The 26,272-nt window shown below is 37.1% G+C and overlaps 1 protein-coding gene across 1 annotated transcript in view; it reads right to left on the bottom strand.

The window, feature by feature from the left end:
• LOC120540210 (voltage-dependent calcium channel subunit alpha-2/delta-4-like) overlaps positions 1–26,272 on the bottom strand; it is a 619,956-nt gene that overhangs the window by 404,633 nt on the left and 189,051 nt on the right. The window contains exon 26 of the mRNA XM_039770774.1: positions 21,911–21,991. Within this exon, the coding sequence (XP_039626708.1) occupies positions 21,911–21,991 (81 nt within the window). The remainder of the gene's footprint in view (positions 1–21,910; positions 21,992–26,272) is intronic.

Below are 26,272 nucleotides of genomic sequence, written 5' to 3'. Positions count from 1 at the left end.
GCATTGCGGACAACAATTCAAGCTTTGAAATATGTATAAACCAAAAAAGAGGAATTCAGTTTCATTCGTCCATACTGTATGTAAAGTTCTGTAATACATTCAAAATAGTAACAATCATATTTTTAATAATCTTTTTATTCAGATTTCTGAGAAGAGATTACTTATTGGCAGTCACATTGTCATTTGTATAATTAACTTAGTTTTTAATATATAATAGATCCTACTTTAATTTTAATTGGTGCTTTTAATAACCATTAACTTGAAAACATGGCACAAGAGATACGGAGTGTAAACAAGACAAGTAATTATTATTATTTAGTTTTGTTTTGAATGTTTTTCACATTCTTTCTGCTTCTTGTCAACAATATTCATTCAAAGGTTTTTGTGCTCAGAAACTTTGTTGGTTTTCTTATTTTGTCTGTTAGGATTCACAGAATAGAATTTCTTTCTTGCCAAGACTGGCAGAGACAGAATTTGGCTCAAAGGCAGACAGAATAGCAAAAAGTAAATGCACTATTTTATATATATTTGGCTCCCAAAATACATATTACTTGGTAATACTTCAGAATAGGTAAGCTATTCTTTCAATCATACTGATATGTAACAAACACTTTGGATTTACTAGAACCTACAAGGAAGGCACAATTAGAAACACTACTATTGACCTACCTGTTGTGCAATTTACAATTATCAATTTGCATTATGTAGTGAATACATACTGTAACTATAGATACATTTATTAATGCATACTGTGGTTGGCTGGTGCCCTGCCCAGGGTTTGTTTCCTGCCTTGCGCCCTGTGTTGGCTGAGACTGGCTCCAGCAGACCCCGTGACCCTGTTTTTAGGATATAGCGGGTTGGGTAATGGATGGATGGATGACTAATGTATACACTATAGCAAGCCTATGTTGTAAAGTACATGACATAGCGTAACATTTTCAAACCTGCTTAATCCAATTTAGGGTCATACAGGACTTGAGCCTATCGTGACTGCTCATGGATGAATGAATGGATAAATAAAATAAACTGGTTAGTCTCTGTTGTTTTAAAAGCATGAATGTCAATGTTCATTAATATGAATAAGAAAGATATCTGCACAAAGCACTGTGTGGCCAGATCACAGTGTCATTATATTGGCTCTACTACTACTACAAACAATAAAGCTAGGCAGATATTTGGCCCTTTTAAACACAAAAACTCTTACAGAAAAAAAATCCAAGATACATTATTGTGCAGTATATATATATATATATATATAACTTAGGTCTAGAATACCTAAAGACATTATCGTTCTTTTCAGTCAGACTCTCTACTTCATATTTTTTACATGGCAATAAGACATGTGTAACGGACTCTGTTGTTAAACATTCCCTACAGTTCCCATCTGGTATTTTCCCAATTAATTTTAGATTACCATTTAACCCACAGTGACCTATCATTAATCTGTTTCTAACACTAAAATCCCTTCTGTGCTTCTCTATAAAGATATTTCCATAAGCTGAATTCTGAATCTGGAACAGATGCTTAGGCGTATTTACCAGTTCCCACGAAACCAGTGTATTTCTTCATGCCAGTCCCAAGCCCGGAGAAATGGGGAGGGTTACATCAGGAAGGGCATCCGGTGTAATATTTTACCAAATCAGTATGTGAACAACAATACAAATTTCCATACCGAATCAGTCGAGCCCCAGGTTAACAACGACCGCCACCAGTAATGTTAGTCAACAGGGTGCTGGCAGAAATTGGGCTACAGTTGGCTGAAGAAGAAGAAAAAAGATATGGATTAAGATGATCTGCTGTGGTGACCCCTAACGAGAGCAGCTGAAAGAAGAAGAAGAGACTTTTTATTTAAGTTACACTCAGTCCTACCAACAAAAAATTTCGTTATGTGTATGCATAATGACAACAAAGAATTCTACATCTCACTGTTACTGTGATAGCTATTATCTGTTTTATTTGAAGCTTTCCTTCAGATCCTATCAACCACTTCTTTTTCAATTATATCTACATGTGCTGGAACCCACAAAAATCCTACTGTAACACCCTGGTTGTATAGAACCCATAACATATGCAGGATTTTCATAATCAAATCAGGTCTTGATTTAAATTGATAACAAACCAGCCACTGAATCTGAACAAAACTGCCACCATCATATAAAATACTTTTTTTCTACCCAAACTAATGCCAAAAGTATACCTACTAATTCCACTGAAAAGACTGATAAATGGTTTAAGTTTCTCTTCATGATAGTTATATTGAAATTAGGAACATACACTGATACTCCTACTTGCCCAAAGTCTGGATATTTAGAACCATCACCAAACCCAAAAAGGAGACAAAGGCATTTAAACTCCTATGCCGCGACTCATTCCAGACTAGAATATCCCAAGTTCAAAGTAGGGGAGTCCAATGGACCAGCAGCCACACACTTACACATAAACACATTTACATCTTCTGTCTGTCATTGCCCCATGGGTAATTAGATATTTTACTGTCTATGCTAAAATAAAATGAAAATTTTACATTCTCAGTGAAACATACAATATATATTTTAAACTTTATGCCTCCCTTCCCTAACATGTCATGTTTGAAGCTGAAACCACCGAATATAGTTGGGAAAAGGTGGGATAGATGTGCTTAGGCCGAGTTGCACATAAACTGAGAGTACGGTAGACCAGTATAAGTGTAAAACTATGTTAGTAAAACCATCATTGTTCTAAAAATTAGCGTCACATGAAAAATATTCTGAATGTTGCATGGACAAAACCAAAGGCACCTTTTAATTACAATATTAAAAACTTTCGTTGTAGTAACGCGCTCCTTCTCAATATGCCCCCGCTTTTTCAGCTCACCCTTATCAGTAAGTGAGCCGGGGACGGTTCTCAGACCGGTACATACTGTGTATTATACAAGGAATACCAAAAGTGTTGTATAACGTCTTCAATTTAAATGTGTATATGTGCAACATTGTTTGGAAATCCTTTAGAGTTGTATAATTTTTACTTTTTCAAACTGACATTCTTATGACATCTGGTGAGCACAGACATAGTACATGGATTATGTTTAATTCAACTAATGTATAGTTCTTGAGGATTGATGCTGTGCCACTTTAGGCTAAGGTGAAGTTCAGAGCCAATAAAAACATACCAATGCACAGCATGCGCCTCTTCAATCAAACTAATCAGGTCAACAGTGCAAGCTGGATCAGTGGTAGAATGTAGCCTTTAATTTCTTGGTATAGTTAAATGTGCAACATTGCCCTCTAGAGAGAATACATGGTAATTGCAACAGGAACCATGTGTGCGTATGTTTGTGTGAGTTAGAATAAAAATCCACACATGCTTGATTAAAGAACGTTTTGGAGTTCCTCTTCATTCATTTAAAACGCAGTGACCTGTTTCATTTCCAGTCGTTTATGAGGCACAATCACATATTGAGAAGTTAATGAGCTTCATTAAATGCTGTAAAGCATTTAAACCAAATACTGTGGTAGCACACATACCCCAGCGGTGCATAGAAATACACAAGAAAACAAAACAAATTACAAATCCTAAATACACCCTAAAAAAGGAACTCCTGAAAGAATCATGTCCACTTCGCAAAGCAGCATTTGCAATTTTATAGCCGAGTGAGCTAAAATAGCCTAGTGCCTAATTAAATCACTTCTGCATAGCTAATCTCCCAAACAACTGCTAGGACTTCAAATCACATAATGAAGAGGTAAAGTATACAGATAAGGGTAAACCAGAAAGTGAAATATTCAAAAGAGCAAGACATTAAAATGTTTAAAACATATTTATTTTAAAATATCAATATTCACAGTATAGTTGTTTTGATGACACAAATACCTAGATATTTGTATCTGTATTTCAAGCATAATACATCATTTGGTTGCATCTTCCTTAATAGCTTTATTAGTAGTCCTTTAGCATTGTTGACAAAAAGAGAATTATTTTAATGGTAGCATTTTACTTTTAAATGAAATTCTAATTCATTAAAATACAACTATATTACTTTACATTTATTATGGGATTGTATCTTTAATTTGTTGGCTATGCTGACAAATAATTTCATTTGCAGTATTGAATCTTTGCCTGGAATCCCAAATATTGAAATGGTGACATCGTGTGGCATTTAGCATTGCTGCCTCAGTTTTTTCGCTTGGTCAAAAGGCACTCTGCCATGTTGCCTGTGTAAATCGCCTCACTGTGTCAAGGTGGCCTCCAGCTGCTGTCAGGATAGGTTTCAGTGTTTTTTGCATTTCAGTAAACATTTTTTTAGGTTCATAAATTATGTCAAATTGTCCTGGTACACATGTGCAAACTCAAATGAGGGGCAGATTTAAAGGTTAGATCCTTCCTTGGGTGTGGCAAGTTGAGCTCTTGCTTTTTTCTCTCTATGCTGAATGACACAGTTGTTTGAAGATTCTGGATCAATGAGCTATATTTACTTGTTATTTTTGGGATTTGCACTCTTTGGAGGGGATTAACAATAGACCATCCATAGCAAACAATTCTGAAAGCACTGTGTAGCGCAACTGATCACACTGTTGCTTCACGGATCCAGCAGCCTGGGTTTGAATCTCATACTTGGTCACTGGCTGTATGGCTTATGTCCTTTTTCTCATGGCAATGTTTTTCCTTCCACAGTGTAAAAATGTGTGTGTGTTTTCTTAAACAGGTGATTCTAAATTGATTCCGTGTGTGTATGAGTACCTGCAAGGGACTGAATGCCTGTCCAAGTCTGGTTCCTCCCTTGCTTCTTATGTTACCAGAATGGATGTTTCCTTCCTCCAACTCTAAATTGAATTGTATGAGTTTGATTGTGTGAGGTGGGCACGTTATCCAGTTTATGGATAGGGGATGGAACCTGTCATAACAGTATTCAGCAGAAGGCATTACCCTGCCCGGATGGGGTTCTAGTCTATTATGGGTCCAACTCGCATTCAATTCAGTTTGCCTTTGTGTAGTCTGCTTCTCTGAGTGCAGCCTCAGAACACTATAACAAGCTTGCTATTAAAATAATTTTTAATTTACTTAACATGAACATCTTTGAGGGCAAGGGAAGAAATCCAAAATACCCACATCAACATGGGCAGACCATGCAAATACCACACAGGCACCAACTAGGCAAGGTACTCACACGAGATGCTGCTTCCCCCTACTATATGCATTGACAAATGATTTGAAATAAACTGGTTTGAAAGTCCCCGTATAATTCTTGAATGATATTTGCATGGAAAGACTTGGTAATTAAACTCTGTCAAATGACTGTTCTTTTAACTGGTGGGATAAAAAAATGACAGTGCATCTTGGGATGTGTTCTTTGAAATGGAATTTTCTAAGCCTGCAAGTACAAACTAGGAAAATTGGATGTGCTCTTAGGCAAATCAAGGTTCTGCATATATCAGGAAAGTTTAATAAGTGACATTTATTTTCATTTGTCAAGATCATTTAGTTTATATGAATAGTGCAACTAAACCAGAAGATGTGAGATTGTGCATTTTTCTTCTTATCACCTAGGACTAGATTTAAGATATATTTTATCATTTGTTATTTATGAATTATTTTAAGAAAACAAACTGTTAATTTATTTTTCTGCTGCTTTTGATTTTTTTTTTATTTCTATAGCAAGTTATACCATTAAAGTAATCACCTAGGAACTTAGCAAACATCTTATGGAAATCACAGTGGGGTTAATATATCAAGCTTCAGTTCTGATTGATATTTAAATTAGGAAATATGCAAATTTGGAGCACTCATCATATGCAATCAAAGCTGGAGTGAAAGATCTGTATGTTCAGAAATGTGTGCGAGCCACCAGGCAACCCTGAGACTCACCACACTCCCTTCTCCCTAAATGCCTTCACACGATAGTTCTGTCTTTTCCATCATGTTTCTTGTCTTGAAAAAGGATTCATTCCAGTTAACCTTCAGCCTTATTCCTTGTTTGGGTTTATTACTTACCTGCTCTGACCACTAAATACAACTCTAAGCATCAAAAAAGGTATCAATGCAATAAAGTCTTTGTAAAAACATCTTGATTATCAATTGGTTGTTCTTTTCATGTGTGTTACAACATTTGCTCTATGGGCTTGTTTTGCTTTTTTATTTCTGCTTCATTGTTTGAAATGAAATGTCATTATATATGATAATACTATTTTTTGTCTATTAAGATGCCCTTTTTAGTTTGTGGAACAAAAAAGAATAAAATAATGTATTTCCTTATTTGTGTGTGCGTCTTTCTTCAGCCATAATGAGTGTGCTATGTGTAGGGATAATATTGAACAGCCTTAAGCATGAAGATGATACTAGCCATCATAATAAACAGCAAAAACATGCCAATAATGTATAATCACAAGTTACAAAAGAAAAACTGTGACATTTGCTTTTACATTATGTATACTTATTGTCAACTGCTGCAATGCATGCTGCAGTCTGTACTTTGTTTTGATCTAATTCTAGTGCTGTTCAGGTTCTTTTACTCAGACTTACAAGTTGAAGGACTGCTGCCATTCTTACCACAGGGTTCAGCTAAATGTCACATATGGTATTTCTGAGTTCATATCAGATACATAAGACGGAGAAGGTGGCTGACAAATGTGCGTTTGTCACTTGACTGCCAAAGAAGACCTCCAACTTCTATGCTGGATGAGCTGCCTACTTCGATATTAAAAAGTCTTTGACCTTACAAGCGTTCAGCACCTCTTCCTGAAGCTGTAACAGACAGGATTCAACCTTCTACCACACCTACCCAAGCTTTATTCTCTTTGCAGTTTTTAGCTATAAGCTTTCTCTTGCTTCTTGTGCTCATGCCTGTTAACTTTTCCTGTTTCTGAACAAATCATGAACTGAATATACAGTATAAATATAAATTATCCATATATATCCATATACTGTATATAGGGCCCGATGTGGAAAACACGGACGGAATTAACGCTTAAAAACAGATTTTAGGTTTAAAAATGGAAATGTGCGGAATTTAGGGACTGAAGAGGATGACTGTTACAAAACTTCCCAATAAATTAAGCGATTGAATAATGTGTAGTTCTATCATTCATATACTATTTTCTAGTTTGTTGTTTTTCAAGCTAATGCAATTCTTCGTTAAAATTCAGTCGTGCCTCTCTCTGTTTGTGTGTGTGTTTCCTGTATGTTTTCTCGTTAAAAACATGTGAATTAGCTTGCTGCACGAGACGGAAATGTCGAAGCGAGCAGTATCAGATACCCTAACTACGTCGAAAAAACAAAGAAACACAAGCTTAACTGAAAAATTGAGGGCACAACAACTTTTCTGCAAGTTTTGCCAGCATACCATAGAGTGGACACAAAATCATATTTGAAATGACCACATCAAATCTAAAACCCATCTCAAGAACAAGGAGAAATTAAGATCAAAAAGTGTTCCCCTTCAGGTAACAACAGAGGGAACAACAAAATCGTCAGATGCAAGACGGCAGTTTGTAGCAATGTGAGTCAGACATACCGCTCGTAAAAATGACGAGGATGTGTCCTTTCTTTATTAGGCATTTTAAACAAGGAGGCGCGCTGCCAGAAAATGAGAGCAGTCTGTCAAACTCATTTGCCCCATGTCTTTGAACAACATATGGACACCGTTCTTTGAAAGATTCGTGGTAAGAAAATATATGTTGTAGTTGATGAAACCACCGATAGCCGAGACCAAATAGATAGTTCTAAAAATATAGGTATGGCAATTCTTTTATGTAGGTAGTTCTAATTGTACATGATGTATTTACTGTGAATCATTTAACCGATTAACCAACTTACAATATCCCGAAGAATATCTACAACTGTTAACACCTTCTTGTCTTCCACTGCACAAATTACTGTAGAAAGAAGGATGTATCCAAGAAAGGTAATGTAGTACATCTTCCGCGGATAACATTAAGACACCAAAGGAGATCTTGATATGCCATTCATATTAAAACATTTACAGTTTCCCATTAGAATAGCTTTTGCAAAGACAATTAACAAATCTCAGAGCCAAACATTCGAAAAAGTTCTTTCATTTATTAGAGAGAAAGAAACGAAATTCAATAACGGGCAGTTATATGTTACGTTGTCAGGATGAAAGTTCAAACACAGAATCTCAATTCAATACGACATTGACAAAAACTTAATTCAAAAAAATGTTTTTACTGAAGTTTTACAGTAAAAGTGTAAGATATAAAAGTATTTGTGTGTTAATTTCAAAGCCAAACAGAACAAAACCGTATTATGCAATGAATAACTCTTAACGCAACATGAAACATAATTTACTTTCAAATTACTAAGTTTTAATTTTTTATAATATATTTAATTACTTGCTGTAATGTAAAATAGTTATATTATGCATATGAAACAATTTCAATGAAAATAAAAATCTGTTTAAATTGTACAAACGCATCCATATACAGAACCGCAATGAAGTTAGTGCGTAGTGCAGGCATGGGGGTTGGTGAGTGAAGTGAGCAGGGGGCAAAGCCTGCTACTGTATATGTATGTATGTATATATGTGTATTTATATATATATATATATATATATATATATATATATATATATATATATATATATATATATATATATATATATATATATATATATATATACATACATATATATATATAAAAAAATCTTGGAAGGGAGATTAAGGAGACAAGAAGTAATTTTCTCAGAAGACAATTTGATGTCCAGCGAGAGACACTGTAATATCACTTGAGACAAGGCAGTGAGACAACATTTAAAACAAGTTCACGGACATCTAACCTAGCAGTTGTTGGAATACTTTAGGCAGACACGCTTCATGTGCTCCCAGCATTTAAAACAACGACAAGCAACAAGCAGAACACGCATCAAGCAAGCAGATGATCCGACTGCTACTCCTCAGCATTCATTCAAAATCCCCCAAACCCCCCGCATTCACAATGTGAGTGAGTGTTAGAGACGTGAAGTAGCAAAAGAACAGCTGCTGTACAGGCTTTTAAATGATCGACATGCAGCGCAACAAGCAGAATACGCAGCTCAGTAGCAGCAGCAGCAACAAGCCAGCAGATGATCCAACTGCTTCTTCTTAGTGTGCATTCAGCCCACCTTCACAACGCAAGCAGCGTTATACGTCCTGCGAGAAAGAGATTTAACCACGCCCGGGGCCGGAAATAATGGATAAGTACAGTATTGCTTTTACAAAAGTTTTAAAGTAAAAGTGTAAATAATGCATATGTAACAATTCCCATGAAAATAATAATCTCTTTAAATTGTGTATCTGGTAAACCAAACCCGGGAGTCTGCGAGTCAAGCAAGCAGGGGGCAGAGACCCCTAGTGTATATATATATATATATATATATATATATATATATATATATATATATATATATATATATATATATATATATATATATATATATATATATATACCATACATTTTTGCATACAAAATATTTTTGTACTGGAGACAGTTCCAATCTTGAAATGTATGAAGCAAAAATGACTTCAGCTGTCTATAACAATGTCTAATACAGTTAAAATAGTACTGTCACAGATGGCTGGGGTTGGCGACCCGTCCGGGACGCCCAGGAGGACCGAAGGTGAGCTTATGACTTCCCCAGACCATGTTGGGGTGACCGCCCTGGTTCCTTTGAAGCTCTACCATGTAGGGGCCCATGGTCACCGCCAGGGGGCGCCTCTGTGCCTTTGGAGCTCTGGACCTCAGCACTTCTGCCACACCCGGAAGTGCTGGGGGGAAGAGGAGTAAGGACACAGCCAGCACTTCCGCCACACTGGGGTGTGTTGGTGGGGGATTGCCAGAACACACCTGGAGCACATCTGGGTGCATATAAAAAGGGCCACCTCCCTTCATGTGATGGCTGGAGTCGGGAGTGTCAAGGTCTTGGAGGAGGCAAAGAGGCGGCCTGAAGAAAGGAAGGTAGTGTGTTGTGGCCAAGACTTTGGGGGACTTTTGGGGTTGCTGCACTCAAAATAATGGACTTAAATAAACGTGTGTTGGGTGACATTAGCGTATCCACCTGTCTGTGTCCGGGCCAAGCGCCACAGTACATAATTTTTCAAAAGTGGTACAATGTAAATAAGATGTATATAAATGAGTAAGGTGTATATCTGGTAAGCTGACTTGTGTTTTCCATTAAATAAAATGGAGATCTGTGTTTTAGTTCATTTTTTCTTATCATGGTGCTGGAGAGTGTCAGCACGTTGCATGTTGGTTGGTCATGAAAGTGGGAATTTCACTGTACTCTGAGCACATTACAATACTAATAATTCTACAGTAAACTTGGCCTGTAAAAACCCCAAGACCAAAAGTTAAAGTTCCTCATAAAGTGAAGAAAACTAAAATAAAATTCAATAAGGAGTTACTAAAGCATACAAGTATATGTACAATAAGTATTTAAAGGATGTGCATGTATATATAGAAGCATGTAAATGCACAGGATTATTTATCCAGTTTCTCATCCATCTTTTGTGCTTACTTTCATATGAGTTCTGTGCACCTGTCAAATATTACAGCCTTCTTTTCACAGACAGCAGGGTGTGCTGTTATGGCTTGTCTACTGTATATATACAGTGGATTCAGAAAGTATTCAGACCACTTCACTTTTTTCACATTTTGCTATTTTGCAGCCTTGTGCTAAAATCATTTAAATTAATTTTTCCCCCTCATCAGACACTTAATATCTTATATATTTTGCACATTTATTACCAATAACTGAAATATTCAAGTGGCGGCATGGTGGCACAGTGGGTAGCGCTGCTGCCTTGCAGATAGGAGACCCGGGTTTGCTTCCTGGGTCCTCCCTGCGTGGAATTTGCATGTTCTCCCCGTGTCTGTGTGGGTTTTCTCCAGGTACTCCGGCTTCCTCCCACAGTCCAAAGACATGCAAGTTAGGTGCATTGGTGATTCTAAAATTGTCCCTAGTGTGTGTGTGCTTGGTGGGTGGGTGTGTGTGCCCTGCGGTGGGCTGGCATCCTGCCCAAAGTTTGTCTCCTGCCTTGCGCACTGCGTTAGCTGGGATTGGCTCCAGCAAACCCTTGTGACCCTGTAGTTAGGATATAGCGGGTTGGATAATGGATGGATGAAATATCCAATTGACATAAGTATTCAAACCCTTTACTTAGTGCTTAGGTGTTGCACAATTGGATTTTCTGTAAAAATTTCTCTCCCAGATGCTGACGCTAAAAAACGACACTACAGTATGAATCTGCACCATAATGCTTCACCATTGAAATTGTATTGTGCAGGTGATGTGTGGTGCCTGGTTTTCCCTAAACATGACACTAATCTTAATTTATCAGGCCAGAGAATCTTGTTTCTCACAGTCTAAGAGTCCTTTAGCTGCCTTTTTGCAAACTCCAAGTGGGCTTCTAAGTGTTTTTTACAGGTCTAGTGGACTGTTGAAGTGATGGTTGACCTTCTGTTAGTTCCTCAGCCAAAATGATCATTAGGTTCTTGGTTACCTCTTTTACCAAGGCCCTTCTCCGACAATTGCTCTCTTTGTTCAGGTGACCTTCTTTAGGAAGAGTCATGATATGTCCAAGCTTTTCCATTTAAAAATTATGAAGGCCACTGTCCTCTTAGAAACTTTCAGCATTTTGTAGTCTTCCCCAGATATGTGCCTTGACATAGTCCTGTCTCTAAGCTCTGTAGGCAGTTTCTTCAAACCTCATGTCTTGGGTTTTGCTCTGATACACACTGTCAACTGTTTGCCTATTATAGGCAAGTGTGTCCCTTTCTTAATCATTTTCAATCAATTGAATTGACCACAAGAGAACCTCCAACAACGTGTTGAAACATCTCAACAGTGATCAATAGAATGGGATGCACCTGAGCCACATTTCAAGTGTCATAGCAAAAGGTCCGAAAACTTCTGTCAATGCAGTATTTCAGTTTTTTATTTTTCATAAATTTGCAAAAAATCTCTAAAATCCCATTTTCACTTTGTTGTTCTGGGTAATTGAGTGTTCTCAATGTTGAGGATAAAAAGGGATGTAAATGACTTAAGCACAAAGATGTAACATAACAAAATGTGTAAAATAATGAAGGGATAAGAATACTTTCTGAATCCACTATCTATCTATCTATCTATCTATCTATCTATCTATCTATCTATCTATCTATCTATCTATCTATCTATCTATTAAATACAGGATAATATCCCTGTAAGAACTGTTATTTCTAAATGCAGGATGCAGACCCAAGAGTGCAATTCATATTGGTTAATAAATGTGTAAATAGTGAATCATTTTAATTTTTAAATATTAAAAATAACTTTTTGCTACTTCCTTTGCTGCATTCTCTGTGTTTTCCTATTTCTTTGATGAAAGTTGCAGTTCAACATACACACTGCTTGACTGAGATAGATAAGGATGAGGCCGTGTCCTTTTTGGAATGGCCCTTTTTGTCCTGTATTTAGGTTATGACCTTTTTTTTACCCACTTCCCAACTGTACGAGTGTGTTTTCCACTGTTCATCTTAGCAACAGCAGATTGTTGCCCTCTGCTGGTAGGCATAGTCTCTCACTCTTTCTCTATTTCTCAAATCATCAGTATCTTTATTTTTATAGCAGGATTTTATTTTCCTAAGAATAAGGTTTGCAATTCCAGCTCTACTGAATAGAACTGGCACAACTTAACAGTGTTTAAAGAAAAGGTTTTACATTTTTTAATGAAAATTAACTGAAAATATTTTATTAATAATGTAAATAGATTAAGAGGCTTTACAATTAATCTGTTCTGTTTTTATTGTGCTGTAATACTGAATTTTGTACTTAACTAGGAATTTAAGATTAAGAACTTTTAACCCTTTGGCCAGACAAAGTGATCTAGTGGCTAAGATGGATGATTTAATCATCACCATTACCTCTATTTGCAGCTCTAAACAAGTCATTTAATATGTATGTGCACCATTTATAAAAATGAAATATTGACACTGCACACTATAGTTTAGTTCTTGAAACACTTTTGATGATTACTAAAGACAGTATGAAGTTTGTTCATTTTTATGGAAGTGCATGAACAATTGGTTTTGACTCTTTGACAACTTTTTTAAAATATACAGTATGTAATAATTGTAAGTTTCAGAATCAAACTTTCAAGTTGTGACATACAATATATTGAGGTATTTATAATAAACCATTAAAATATGAAAAACATATTGTTGGCACAATATTGCATACAGTCAGTATACAGAATGTCTGTTTCCATGGATACAGTTCATTTGAAGAATACGCTCAGTAAATAGACATTCAGAGATTGTACAGAAACTGCCTTAGTCATCTGGGCATCTTTAATTTACTTTTAATAACTATGATAAAATTAACACTAGAAACTTGCAAGAATGTTTGTGATTAAATTTAAGGTAACATGAATCATGAAAGTACAGTATTTTTTCTGAGCAAGTCTGAGAAATGAAAATGAAAAATACATTTAAAGAAGTTTAACTTTTTCAATGCACACAGATTATATTTAAATAAATATATTTGTATGTAATATTTAATACTAAGAATTCATTGATTTACCCATCATTTTTTTCAATATAACAAGTCTAATAATTTGTTGCATGCATAGCAATCCTCATTAACACAATAGCAATCATCCATAGTTATTTTCCTTTTGAATTTTTATCGGTATTATGAACACATTGTAATCTGAACCTTCACTGCTTGAGATGATTAAATTAACCCCTTGTTTATTGCAAGAGGAGACAGTCATATGCAAGCAAGCAACATTAAAAATAAAATCAAAGTTATTCATAATCTACATTTTAAAATGGAAGCTTTTTACATGGAAACTAAATAACTGTTAAGTATGAATAATGTATATTCAAAATGTTTTCTATGGTTCTGGAAACAAAGTTCAGCATTTCCTTATATAACAATTGTCTTTTGGATCATTAATTTATTAAAACATTTGGTAAAAGTAATAGTTTAGGAAGTACTCTGCATTCAGATACTGTGAATGCACCATGCTGGGCTCAAGAGAACTTGCTGAAAGTCACTAATAAATTAGTTAAAGTACATAGTGACCTTAACAATGGAAGACAAGATACCTAAGCCTTTCCTGAGTCTAACATGGAGTACCAAGCCCAAAGCTCACAATGGCTGGTGAAAGTCATGGAGAAATATGAGAGTTTCATAGCAAATCTACTGGCTTTCTGTGTTCTTCATATGTGTCATAAAGAAGAAGGTCCTAATCACAAACCAAACATGATTAAAGCTTTAACTGAAATTATTTACAGATTTGTACACAATCCACTTGTAAACAAGAGGAGAGCTTAAAAGCACCTTACTGTTTAACAGGCATCAGAGAATCCATTGTGTAGTAGTCCTCTTGTGTCATGTGATGGATTCTATGTGTACAGTATATATCATTGTTATTATATGCATTATTCTAAAACATATACTGTATACTGTTTCTACTGAGTGGGCACGGGAAAAGTAATCCACAAATCTTGGAAAACATGGCCTTTTTGACACAACCGTATGTTGTGATAATTTAATGAACACTTGCTGTCAGCATCAGTTTCTGGAATACTGATAGTGGGGTTTCTTGGCTTTGGTGCATTGTTCGCAGAACCAGTAGTATGCCACTTTTTCATCAATTTCTGAATTGTGCATTTCCCAATGGCAATTACAAGGTGAGACAAAAAGAAGTACCACATTTCAAACATTTATTCTACAAAATGCTACAAGATAAAATAAATTTCATTATGACACAATAAAGGGTATATAAAATAGATCTTTTTCACTGTGATGTCTTCAAGATGGTGGCCATTATTAACGATACACTCTTCGAGATGATTTCTGAATGCCTGCATGAGTTGTTCAGCCATTTCAAGTGGAATAGCGGTGATTTCGTGGTGAATAGTGTCCTTGAGGGCTTCAGTATTTTGAGGTTGTTGTGTATGTGCCTTCTACTTGAGATAGCCCCACAAAAAGAAATTGCACGGAACGAGATCAGGCGAACGTGAAGGCTGCCCGACATCGCCGTGAAGGGAGCCTACATGGATCTCTGCTCTATATGAGCTGCTGCTCCATCCTGCTGAAACCAGGCCTCCACCACATCCATTTCTTCCAGTTGGGGCTGGAAAAAGTTCACTAGAATTTCAATGTAACGTTCTGTAGTGACGGTGACCATTGCTCCTCCTCCTCCTCCTCTTGGGCCTACAATGCCAAATTCTGCAATGGCACACCAAACTGTAACACGCTCACTGTGCAGGTGTCTCAGCTGAAGTTCACAAGGGTTGATTTCAGCCCAATAGCGGACGTTTTGCTTATTTACACAAACACTCAAATGGAAATGTGCCTCGTCACTGCACATGATGATGGCATCTCAATGAATGTTTTGCAGAATGTTCATGCACAACTCTCTACGGCTCTCCCATCGCCTTTCAGTGAGTTTCTGCACTACCATCATTTTGTATGGGTGGAAATTAAGGTCCTCATCCAAAATCCTCCTCAAAGACGTGTTGAAAATGCCTAAGGCAGAAGCATGTTTGCGCGCTGAACATCTAAGAGACTGCAAAATTGATGACCTTACAGCTTGGATGTTTTCAGGCATTCGTACAGTCTGGGGACAGCCTGGAGATTTTACCTTCAATGTTGTACCAGTCTTTCTAAATTTAGCCACCCACTGAAGAATTGTTTTCTGGTTTGGGACATCACCATTAGGAGGAATTCAGAACTTGGTTTGGAAGGAACATTGTGTAATGATGATGGATTTGTTGTTTTTGAAGAACACTTAGACAGCGAAAGCACGGTGCACACCGGACTAAGGCATTTTGCCCACTGAAAATTACAAGGGATCACTATCAAAAGACCCTCGCCCCAACCCACTCAGCTGCCTCTACCTCACGCAATGACCTTAAGAAATGTGGTACTTCATTTTGATTCACCCTGTACAATTGGATGCAGTTATACAAATTCCTCAACTTTAAGGAGCCTGAACTAAGATACAACTCCACAGTTGAAATACGCTGTGCCAATGAATACAGAATCTCTTCTTTCTACCAATACACACAGATAACACAACAAAGAAAATTAAAATGTGCACAGCAGAGACTTTTCACTATCTAAATTGAAGGTGGGCCACTATTTACTTTATGTATGTGTAAATGTACAGTATATATGTGTGTGTGAGAGAGAGATGCACAGGTAAAAGTACATACTCTGTATTTCACCTTGTATTCATCTACACATCATACATATCAATTACTTAAGTATACAGCAAAACCAGGTTATTTTAATTTCACTATTTCTATATATTTTCGAAGAGCACCTCTTCATACAATGCTGTCTTAATCAGGAGTTCTATAGCTTATGGCTACAGATTACCTTGAGAAAGTGGCGTGCAAACATCTGAAGTAGCAGCTCTTACTTTGCACTTGACTAGAACAACTGTCTACGTTTAGTGGAACTTAAAGTAATACTCTCAGACAGTGTCATCAAGAGTTCTCATGAGTTTAATTTTTTTTTTTGTAAAGTGAAAATTTGAAAGATGTAATTTCTCAAAAGAAATGAACTGGTCTGTCTATTTTCCCAATGCTCATCTATGATCATAAACGTTGGGTAGTGCCCAAAAACATGACACTGCAAGAGGAAGCAGATGAAGTAAGATTACTACTCAGGATTGACAGATTCATTTTGTAACAGAGTCATGAGTTTGACCATCCAGGAAGTCTTCAGAACAGAGCTGCTGTTCTTTAGGATAGAAGGGAGCAAGCAGATGTGGCCTTTGAATTTATTGAGGAGGTCCCAGGGGTACCTAAGAAAAGATTACCAGACACAGCACAAGATGACAAGAAAGAGAGCAGAGATCATGACTTACGGATGACCTGAGTGTTGGCAATTTTTGGGCACATAATTACAAAAAAAAGCCTGAATACTACAAGTAGGCCCACAAACATTAAAATTCCTGGCCTAAAAATACTATAAATATTTAATATCTGTTGAATCAAACAAAAAAAATCAAAACAGACCAAAGAACTCAAATAATGTCAAAAAGCAAAGCTTAAAATGCAAAAATTCAAGAACATAGAATGATTTTTTGAAAATAACCAAACTAAATACTAAGTAAATCAAAAAGGCAATTCAATAACAACAAAGCAATTCTATAAACACCAAGAGGAGAAACCTCAAAAGAGCAAAATGAAAATTGCCTAATGCTAAATCACTCACTAGAACTGGGGTTGTCAGATTTTTGGCCCTGGGTCTCAGTTTTATTTATATTTGTTCAGTGATTTTAATTGAAATTAGCCAACATTTTCCCTGAATGACACCGATAAAAAATAAAATCAAATGCATATTTAAATGCATGTGCAATATTTAAATACAGTGTACTTAATAGATGAAATGTGGACGGTACTCATCCAAAAATAACTCAATACACTGGTGTTTAATACTGAATCATAGCATTCTCAAGCCCACTCAGTGTGAATACAGAGCCAGAGCCTGTTTCGGTAGAACTATGTACAAAGCAGGAAGCCATGCTGGATGAGGTGCCCTGCAATTGCAGGGCCCACTCTTACACACACACAATGTATCGTTTCTATTTTTTTCCATGTTGTATTATGAATTGAGGGGGTTTTGCATCAGTGATTTTTCAAATTTTTAAATCATAAAAAAAAATTCAGACAAAAGTGTATGTGATGTAAGTCGCCTTATACCAAATGCATTCTTCAGATCTTCTGTAGTTATCCATCCATCCATTTTCTAACCTGCTGAATCCGAATACAGGGTCACGGGGGTCTGCTGGAGCCAATCCCAGCCAACACAGGGCACAAGGCAGGAACCAATCCCGGGCAGGGTGCCAACCCACTGCAGGACACACACAAACACACCCACACACCAAGCACACACCAGGGCCAATTTACAATCGCCAATCCACCTAACCTGCATGTGTTTGGACTGTGGGAGGAAACCGGAGTGCCCGGAGGAAACCCACGCAGACACGGGGAGAACATGCAAACTCCACGCTGGGAGGACCCGGGAAGCGAAGCGAGGTCTCCTAACTGTGAGGCAGCAGCGCTACCACTGCGCCACCGTGCTGCCCTTCTGTAGTTATGCTTTAATTAAAAGCAAACAAAACCTAAACTTTTTAATTTGCTATAGGTCCCCTGTATATATTACACACTCCTTACATTATGGTATCATTTATCTAAAAACAGCTTTCAAAATCAAATATCTATCAGTGTATACTCTTAAGAAATAAAAATATAAAAAAGACAGATGTTCTTGAATTTCTTCTGACCTTCATTATGTTTTCAGTTTAACTAGGAACACTGATGAAAGGGTCTATTTGAGCAAAAGCCTTTCTAAAGCTGGTTTCTGAAGCAATTATTTACCAACAGAAAAGAAAAACAAATTGGCTATTTATAGATTTCAATGATGCCTTGAGATTTAAAAATGCTCTGTCTCTGGAACTATGGCAACAACAGTGCAGCCTGTACCACGATGTAGATTAAAGGACAGATGCTGCTCAATAGGGTAGAAGGGATTGAAGGATTTTAGTGCGACTTTCTAGGGTCCAGCAGTTAACTCATGCCATGTAACCTTTCCTTTATGTTAAACTGGCAGAAAAGGGAAACAGAATCACATTCGGATGCCTGCTAGTGTTTAATATACCATGAAAGATCAGCCCAGTGACTAGATGCTGTATCAGTATAACACCATGTATGGTAATTTGCAGAACTATCAAAAGTATTACTAATAAAAAGGGTTTATTTAGTTATCAACATCAAACTCGCATAATTTACATGATAGTCCTTCCAGTCAGTCATCAGTGTTCTACTACCCATCTGTTCATTTTCTAATCCTCTTAAACCACCAGGGTTGGCAACGGTGGACACCAGACAGGACTCCTCCCACGTGAGACTGCAAGTTCATATTATAATATTGCACACACTCAGAACCCTGACAACATGTGCAGGGTATTGAAATTGCCAAGTAAATGTCTGATGTAAATTCTGGCTCTCATATGGACCATCCAGAGGTTCATTCAGGGAATCAATGAGTCCTAAAACTAGAAGTACTTAGTAAATAAGAATTACATTGTGCAAGAGAAGATAATTATGAATGACTAGTTTTATCAGTTTGGACCAGAGAAAGCAAACCAGAGAGTTGTCTGAGGAGAACTGAAAGAAAATTTTAGTCAAGCATGTTAAAGGAATTGCAATGTGACCATCGCCAAGAAGCTTAATGTCCCGGTGGCAGCAGTTGCAAATATTATTAGGATGCTTATGGTCCATGGGACTGTAGCCAAACTCCCTCAACACAAATGCCAGAGAAAACTGACTCCAGAATGGGCAGAAGGATAGTAAGCATGTCATGCAAAAAGCGAAGGACATTTTCCAAAGAGATACAAGCTGAACTCCAAGGTCAAGGTCCATCAGTGTCTGATCGCTTTTTGATTGACAATGAGCTCAATGGGAGACGACCCAGAAGGATGTTAATGTTGAAAGAAAAGCATGAAACAGACAGACTGGATAAGCCACAGTGCTTCTGGGAGAATGTCCTTTGGACAGATGAGACATAAAACTAGAAATTTTTGGCAGATAACATCATAACAACTCTATGTCCACAGACGGATAAATGAAGCTTTCAAAGAAAAGGACACCAAACCTACTGTGAAGCATGGAGGAGGCTGGACTATATTTTGGGGCTGCTTTTCTGTATCTGACACTAAGTTCCTTGAGTCTGTGCATGGAACAATGAAATCTCAAGACTATCAAGACTTTCTGGAACGAAATATTCTGCCTAGTGTCAGAAAGGTCAGTCTAAAAGCACCCAAGAATGGCAAAGAACAAAACATTGGACTATTCTGAAGTGGCCTTCTATGAGCCCTGATTTGCATCCTAACATCTATGGAAATAACTGAAACATGCAGTCTGTAGAAGATCCCCTTTAAACCTGACACAGCTGGAGCAGCTTGATCAGGAAGAGTCATTGAGAGCTCCAGGAATTGCTTGTTTGCCTCTTAATGTTGTGCAACGAAATATCAGGTTTGGTTCCATCATTTTTGTTCATGCCCTTTTCATTTGTGTTATTATATGAAATATTCTTTTCAATCAAAAATCAAAAGCAAAGTCTGCCTTTTGTTAAATACAAAATAAATAATGATGGGTGCCAATTACTTTTGTCAGTTTCAAGTTAGACAATTGCGGGTTCTTCTTTTTCATGGAGGGATACGAGCACATTTGTTCACATCTGCAACAGATGGCAGAGTTGCTCTCAAACTCGTGGTTTTCTGGGAAAAAATTTAAATTTTGCTCTCACCAGAGGTAGAAATGGTAGAAATGGCTAGATGTTAAACATAAGACTAGCGTGCCATTTAGCTCTACCTTTATAATCCCCTGTTCTCAGCAGAAAATACATTCTTTTACACTAAAACATTTATCCATCCGTCAGACAGGTGTCAGGTCTTTTTTTCTATAGAGAAGTCACTAACGTTTTCAGATGAGCTTGAAAAAGTCTGTGAACTTGGCTGGCCTTGTCTTTGCTCTTCCAACAACTTTATAAAGGTTTACTATGACAATGTAATGGGTGGAAGAGCTACTTCTGTCAGGTTTCTGAATTATAGTCTCACTGCTCCTGCTTGCTGTCTCTTAGGCAACTCCATCCTGCAAGTATTAACAGCTAGTAGACAAAATATTAATGCTTCACACAATCACATTTCATAGTACCTTGTGGGAAAAAAACAACCTATGAGGAATCTATGGGCCTACTGTATGTCTAGACCATGAAAAACATATGCACTGAAGTGATATTTGAGAACTAAAATTAAGCTCTGAGAAACTGAGTTTCACGGATTGTCTTTGAAGAATTCTGTTGTACTTGCTATGTTATTTTGGGTTGTGTTTGTCTATTTTTTATGTTTCCTAAATCAAAGGATGATAAAAGAGAAGGTCCTATCACATGTTAATAGTTCTTCAAGGTACATCTCACTCACACAACCAGACATGCATAAGAAAATCAATTACTTTGACTTGCATATTTCAATTTCTCTTGAGTGGCAATTTAAAACTCTTTACACCGGCACTTGTTACATTTATAACTTGTCATAAAATCAGTAATACACTACAGTATATACCTGTGTCTGTATTAGCATGTCTTAATACAATGCACAATCAAACACAAAAATTCACTTAGGATTACAGTTCACTTTGGTTTCAGATGTCTTATTTCCACTATTGTTTTGATAAAATCAATACATTTCTGTGCAATTATTTAATCTGCATTTTATGAATGCTACAACAACGAACTACTAGGTTAAGCAATATTTTGAACATTAAAAATATATATATATATAAGTAGCAAAACAAAGAAACAACAAAACTGACAACATAAAACCAGACATAAGTTTTTCTTGACCGGAGCTGCTCAAATGATTCACAATCATCAATGATTGATGAAGCCAATGTTGACATTTAAAGCAGAAAATATCATACACCCTAACAGCACATCAGTCATTAATTATTGAAGGCAACAAACAGGAATTCCATGGCAGCTATATCCAAGAAATTTATGAGATCAGCAGACAAGTAGCCATTAAATTACTGTATCAACAAAAATTGAAAAACACACACCAGGTTGGTGGAATAATACCATTTGTTGTCTACTAATATGAGCCTGCAGCTATAAATCAGACAATACGTAACACACGGAAATAACACTGTACACGTAAAAATCAATTTCATATTTTAAATAATTTTCTGAAATCCAAATCACAATACTGACCGTGAACAACATAACTGCAACATTCATCAAATTCTCAATCTTCATTGACCACATATTTAGAAATTGCTAACTAAGCATTTGTACAAACCAAAAAATTCAAGTCTCTGAAATTTAGGGTAAATCAAGTCAAAATTAAAAGGGTGAAAAAAATACTTGCAACTGCCCTACCTGCAGCAATTGCCATTTTTTTGTTGATGGTAACGGAGACAGCCGTGCTTGCAATTACAAGTTCATTCTTTGATTTTGCTTCTGAAAAAAAAGAGAACAATAACAAAATTATTACCAGCCATTCAGAACATGACTTAGGTCTTAGTTAAGGCCCTGTCTCAACAATATATGAGCACACCTATATGCACTGCAACAACTAATTGGGATTTTGCCTCCGGCCCCAGGTTAGCGCTGTCACATACTGTCTCTCCTGTCCTTTTGTCCTCTGGAGTGAAGATCGACAGCATGAGGAGCAATGATGTCACTTTTGGCCCTGGCGCCTTGGACCCTCCCCTTATGCCAAGGAAACCTTAAATAGACCAGCACCACTGTGACCTGTCATTCAGCGGTCTACAAAGACGTTTCCTTCCAACGATAATCACTATTTTTCCATTTTGTCAACTTTTGTTTATTTATTTTCCAACCAATTATATGGGGTTCACCTTCAAGATGCTCCAAAATTTCAAATTGTTTTATCTCTTGTTAATACAGCAAATTGCAAATTAATGCTAAAAGTGAACCTTATAAAATTTTCACTTTATGCTGTTTACTGAGCCAATATTTTCATGATAGGAGTCAAAGTAGAAGATTATCTATTAAGACTTACAAGAGGATGCTATAAATGTTGCAATAAATGGATGGCACACAAAGATAACTATAATACTAGCTGTCAGAGCTGCAATATATTTTACATGGTTGTAAAGTGGATTCAAAAGGCATTCACACCCTTTCAGTTTCTGCACACTTTATTGTGTTATAGATTTTATTTTAAATTGCTAAATTTCCAATTTTTGCCCAACAATCTGCAGTGAATAACCCATAGCAACATAAAAGCATATTTTCAGAAATTTTGCAAATTTATTAAACATCAAAAACTGAAGTCTCTCATTCATATAAGTATTCAGACCCTTTGCAGTGGCACTCCGAAATTGAGGTCAGGTATATCCTGTTCACTCTAATTGAGGTGTGTCTAAAATTATTTGGAGTCATCCCGTGGAAAATTCATTTGACTGGACATCATTGAAAAAGGCACATATCTGTGTATAGAAAGTCCCACAATTCACACTGCATGTCAGCACCAAAAACCAACCCATGAAGTCCACATAACTCAATTTAGACCTTGTGATCAAATTGTGATGAGAAATAGATCAAGAGGAAGGTTTAAAACCATTTGTAAAGGTTTGAGTGTTCCCAGAGACAGAATGGCTTCAATAATTGTGGATTCAAAGACTTTTGACATTACCAGGACTCTTCAAGAAGACCCTTGGTCAGAGGGATCACCAAGAACCAAATAACCATGCTAACAGTGCTTCGAAAGTCCTCTGCTATGATGGGAGAACCTGTGGGAAGGATGACCATCTCGGCAGTGCTTCATTAATCTATTGGTTATGGTAAAGTAAAAGGCAATATGATGGCATTTTAAGGACTTTTAGGACTCTGAAAGCATGAGGAAAATTATTTTCTAGTCTGATGAGACAAAAAGTGAACTCTTTAGGCAGAACTTCAAGCACTATGTCTTGTTAAGACGAGGCACTACTCATCATCTGCCTAATATCATCCCCACAGTGAAATATGGTGGTGGTAACCTCATGCTATGGGGTGGTTCTTAGTGGCAAGGACAGGGGGACTGGTCGAAATTCAGTGATGGATGAATGTAGTAAATACAGATAAGTCTATAATAAATTTTGCTCTAGAGTGCACACAAACTCAGACTGGAGTGATGGCTCACTTTTAGCAGAACAACAGCCTCATGCATAAATCCAGAACAACACTGAAGTGACTTCCAAAAAGTCTCTGTTTATCCTTGAGTTTACTAGCCAAAGCCTAGACTTAAACCCCTTAGAGCATCTGAGGAGAGAGAGACTTAAAGACCGCATTATAGAGATGCATGCCATCTAATCTAATGGATCTTGCGGGGACTCGCCAGGAAGAAACTATAGTGTTACTGCACAAGATATGTGCCCATTTTTTTTTTTTTGATAAACTTAAAAATGAAACACATGATTACAGCTTCAGACTTGATCCAAAATCTAAGTAAAAATGGTTATATGTAGACTATTTCAAAAAACACTAAGCAAAGTCCTTAATCTTCCTTCTCAAATTGTCCTCTTCAAAGGTATTCTTAGTAAAGGGCAGAATAGTCCAGTACAGAATAAAAACTATCATTTGTACCTGGAGGAATTAGACTGTGTCATTCATGGGCACCTAAGGACCACCTTCCAGGCTCAGACAAGGTATACAATACCCGGCCAAGGCCAGAGAGGGTGGCAACACTAATAATATCTGTCTCTTTTCTCATCCGTAGCTTCAAGTAGCCACCCAGAGAGGGCACGAAATCCATGCCTCTTCCAGTTGGGATAATATAAATTCAAGGGCTCCTGGAAGATGACAACTCGGTTTTAGATGGTGGAGCTCCCCTGCCCAGACCTCCTCGAGAGAGCTAATTTATTTTGTTCTACTCTCCTTCATTTGCACATCATAACTGTTTAACACTTGTATATGCCACATGGCCAGGGATGGGGATAGACCTGGAAGGAAGAATCGGAAATTGTGGACGGACAGCCCATTAAAGAGAAAATGTAGATGAATGTTTTTTATTCCCCCAACACACTAGATAGCAGCAGTCTTGAAATTCATTGCACCGTAAGGAACCAGCATGCCGGGATATGTAGTCTGGCAGAGCAGCCCTGCTGGGGTCTCTGGGCACCACGAGGGGGCACTGTAGGGAGACAAGCTCCCTATTATGGACTTTCATGCGACCTGGAAGTGCTTCCATCAGGCAATCGCCCTGGAACCGGAAGTAATAAAAAGGACCTCCCTCCCTTATTCAGACGAGTCGGAGGTGGGTGGTAGAGAGGCAACACTTGACTGGAGGTGGACAGTGTGGTGGAGAGAGAATTATTAGGGAGGAGAGGAAGACTTGTGAGTTGTACTTTTTGTAACATATTGGAAATATTTTTGGTTAATAAACAACCTTTATTTGAACCTTGGACTGGGATTCTGTGTTTGTGTCGGGGTTTGGGCTTGCTGACGCCTAGGTGTCCATCACACATTGAAGAACAGATTACCATTCTTACTATGTATATTTGAGGTTTTTCTTTCTGCAGCTTACTGTGCAGCATGTGTGTTTTAATACGTTTTTTCACTATTTGCTGAGAGTCGATATCAACAAATGCATTTTCCATAGAATGAAACAAACACTGACCTTGGCAGGCACACATGATTCTTTTCTCAGTTACTTAAGCTAGACAAGCATGCCAATGTGACTCCAATGTGGAGATAGTAAGCAGATGTATGTAGTAGAGAACAGCATGAATGCACCAACCCATAAAGCTGATGACATGCTATAGATAACATGCAGACAAAGAAAACAGGGAGGTATATACAGTATAAACAGTAGAACCTCAGAACACGAACATCTCCAGACTCAAACAATTCAGAACAAAAATGGTTCATTTAATTATTTTTTTGTCCCCAACCTTGAACAAAATCTCAGAACACATACAAAACTTGTACGGATCAAGATGAGGCTGGGAGGAGCCTATTAATGCGGCATATGCCTATGACTCAGATTCAGCATTGACACAAATCTCCTGTTGAAATGATGTGCTGAGACAGTGTTTTCTGTGAATGTGTTTTATTTTTCCTTTTTTGAGGGTTTTTTTCCTGTTGGAAGTAATTGCCATGGCCTCTAAGAAAGTTAGCAGTGAGAGTAGCAAAGCAAAGAGGAAGCTCTTACATGTTACAATTAAGCTAAAAATGAAATAATTAAAGAACATGAGAGTGGTTTACATTTGTCAAATCTTGCAGAAGAGTATGGGATGGCCAAGTCAAAGTCGATAAGCACATTTTTGAAAAATAAAGTCGCAATTAAGGGTGCTAATGTTTCAAAATGTATTAAACATTATTGAAACAGAGAGGGCCAATTATTGAAGAAATACAAAAGTTACTGTTAGCATGGATTCACCAGAAACAATTAGTGGAAAACAATATTTCCAAGGCAGTGATTTGTAAATCTGTGTGCCTCAGTTAAGTTAAATTGTCATTTCTATTTGGTTTATGTGTTTATCTCTTCTGTGCATTAATTTCAATGGTATTTATAAGTAGTTATGTGTGCATATAGGTATAAATAAGCAATCATTTAGGGGTCTGGAATGAATCAGTCCAGTTTATATTATTTCTTATGGAGAAATTCAAATCCAAACTCGACCAACCTTCTGGAACGAATCAAGTTCGTGTTCCGAGGTACCACTCGATATGTATTGTGTATGTGCAATATATCACATGCAAAATCAGCATTCCCTTAAGCAGACAGATTGTTAC

Source organism: Polypterus senegalus, chromosome 12 (genome assembly GCF_016835505.1).
Source record: "Polypterus senegalus isolate Bchr_013 chromosome 12, ASM1683550v1, whole genome shotgun sequence".
Classification (NCBI taxonomy): domain Eukaryota; kingdom Metazoa; phylum Chordata; class Cladistia; order Polypteriformes; family Polypteridae; genus Polypterus; species Polypterus senegalus.
This window is presented reverse-complemented; position numbering and strand designations above follow the sequence as displayed.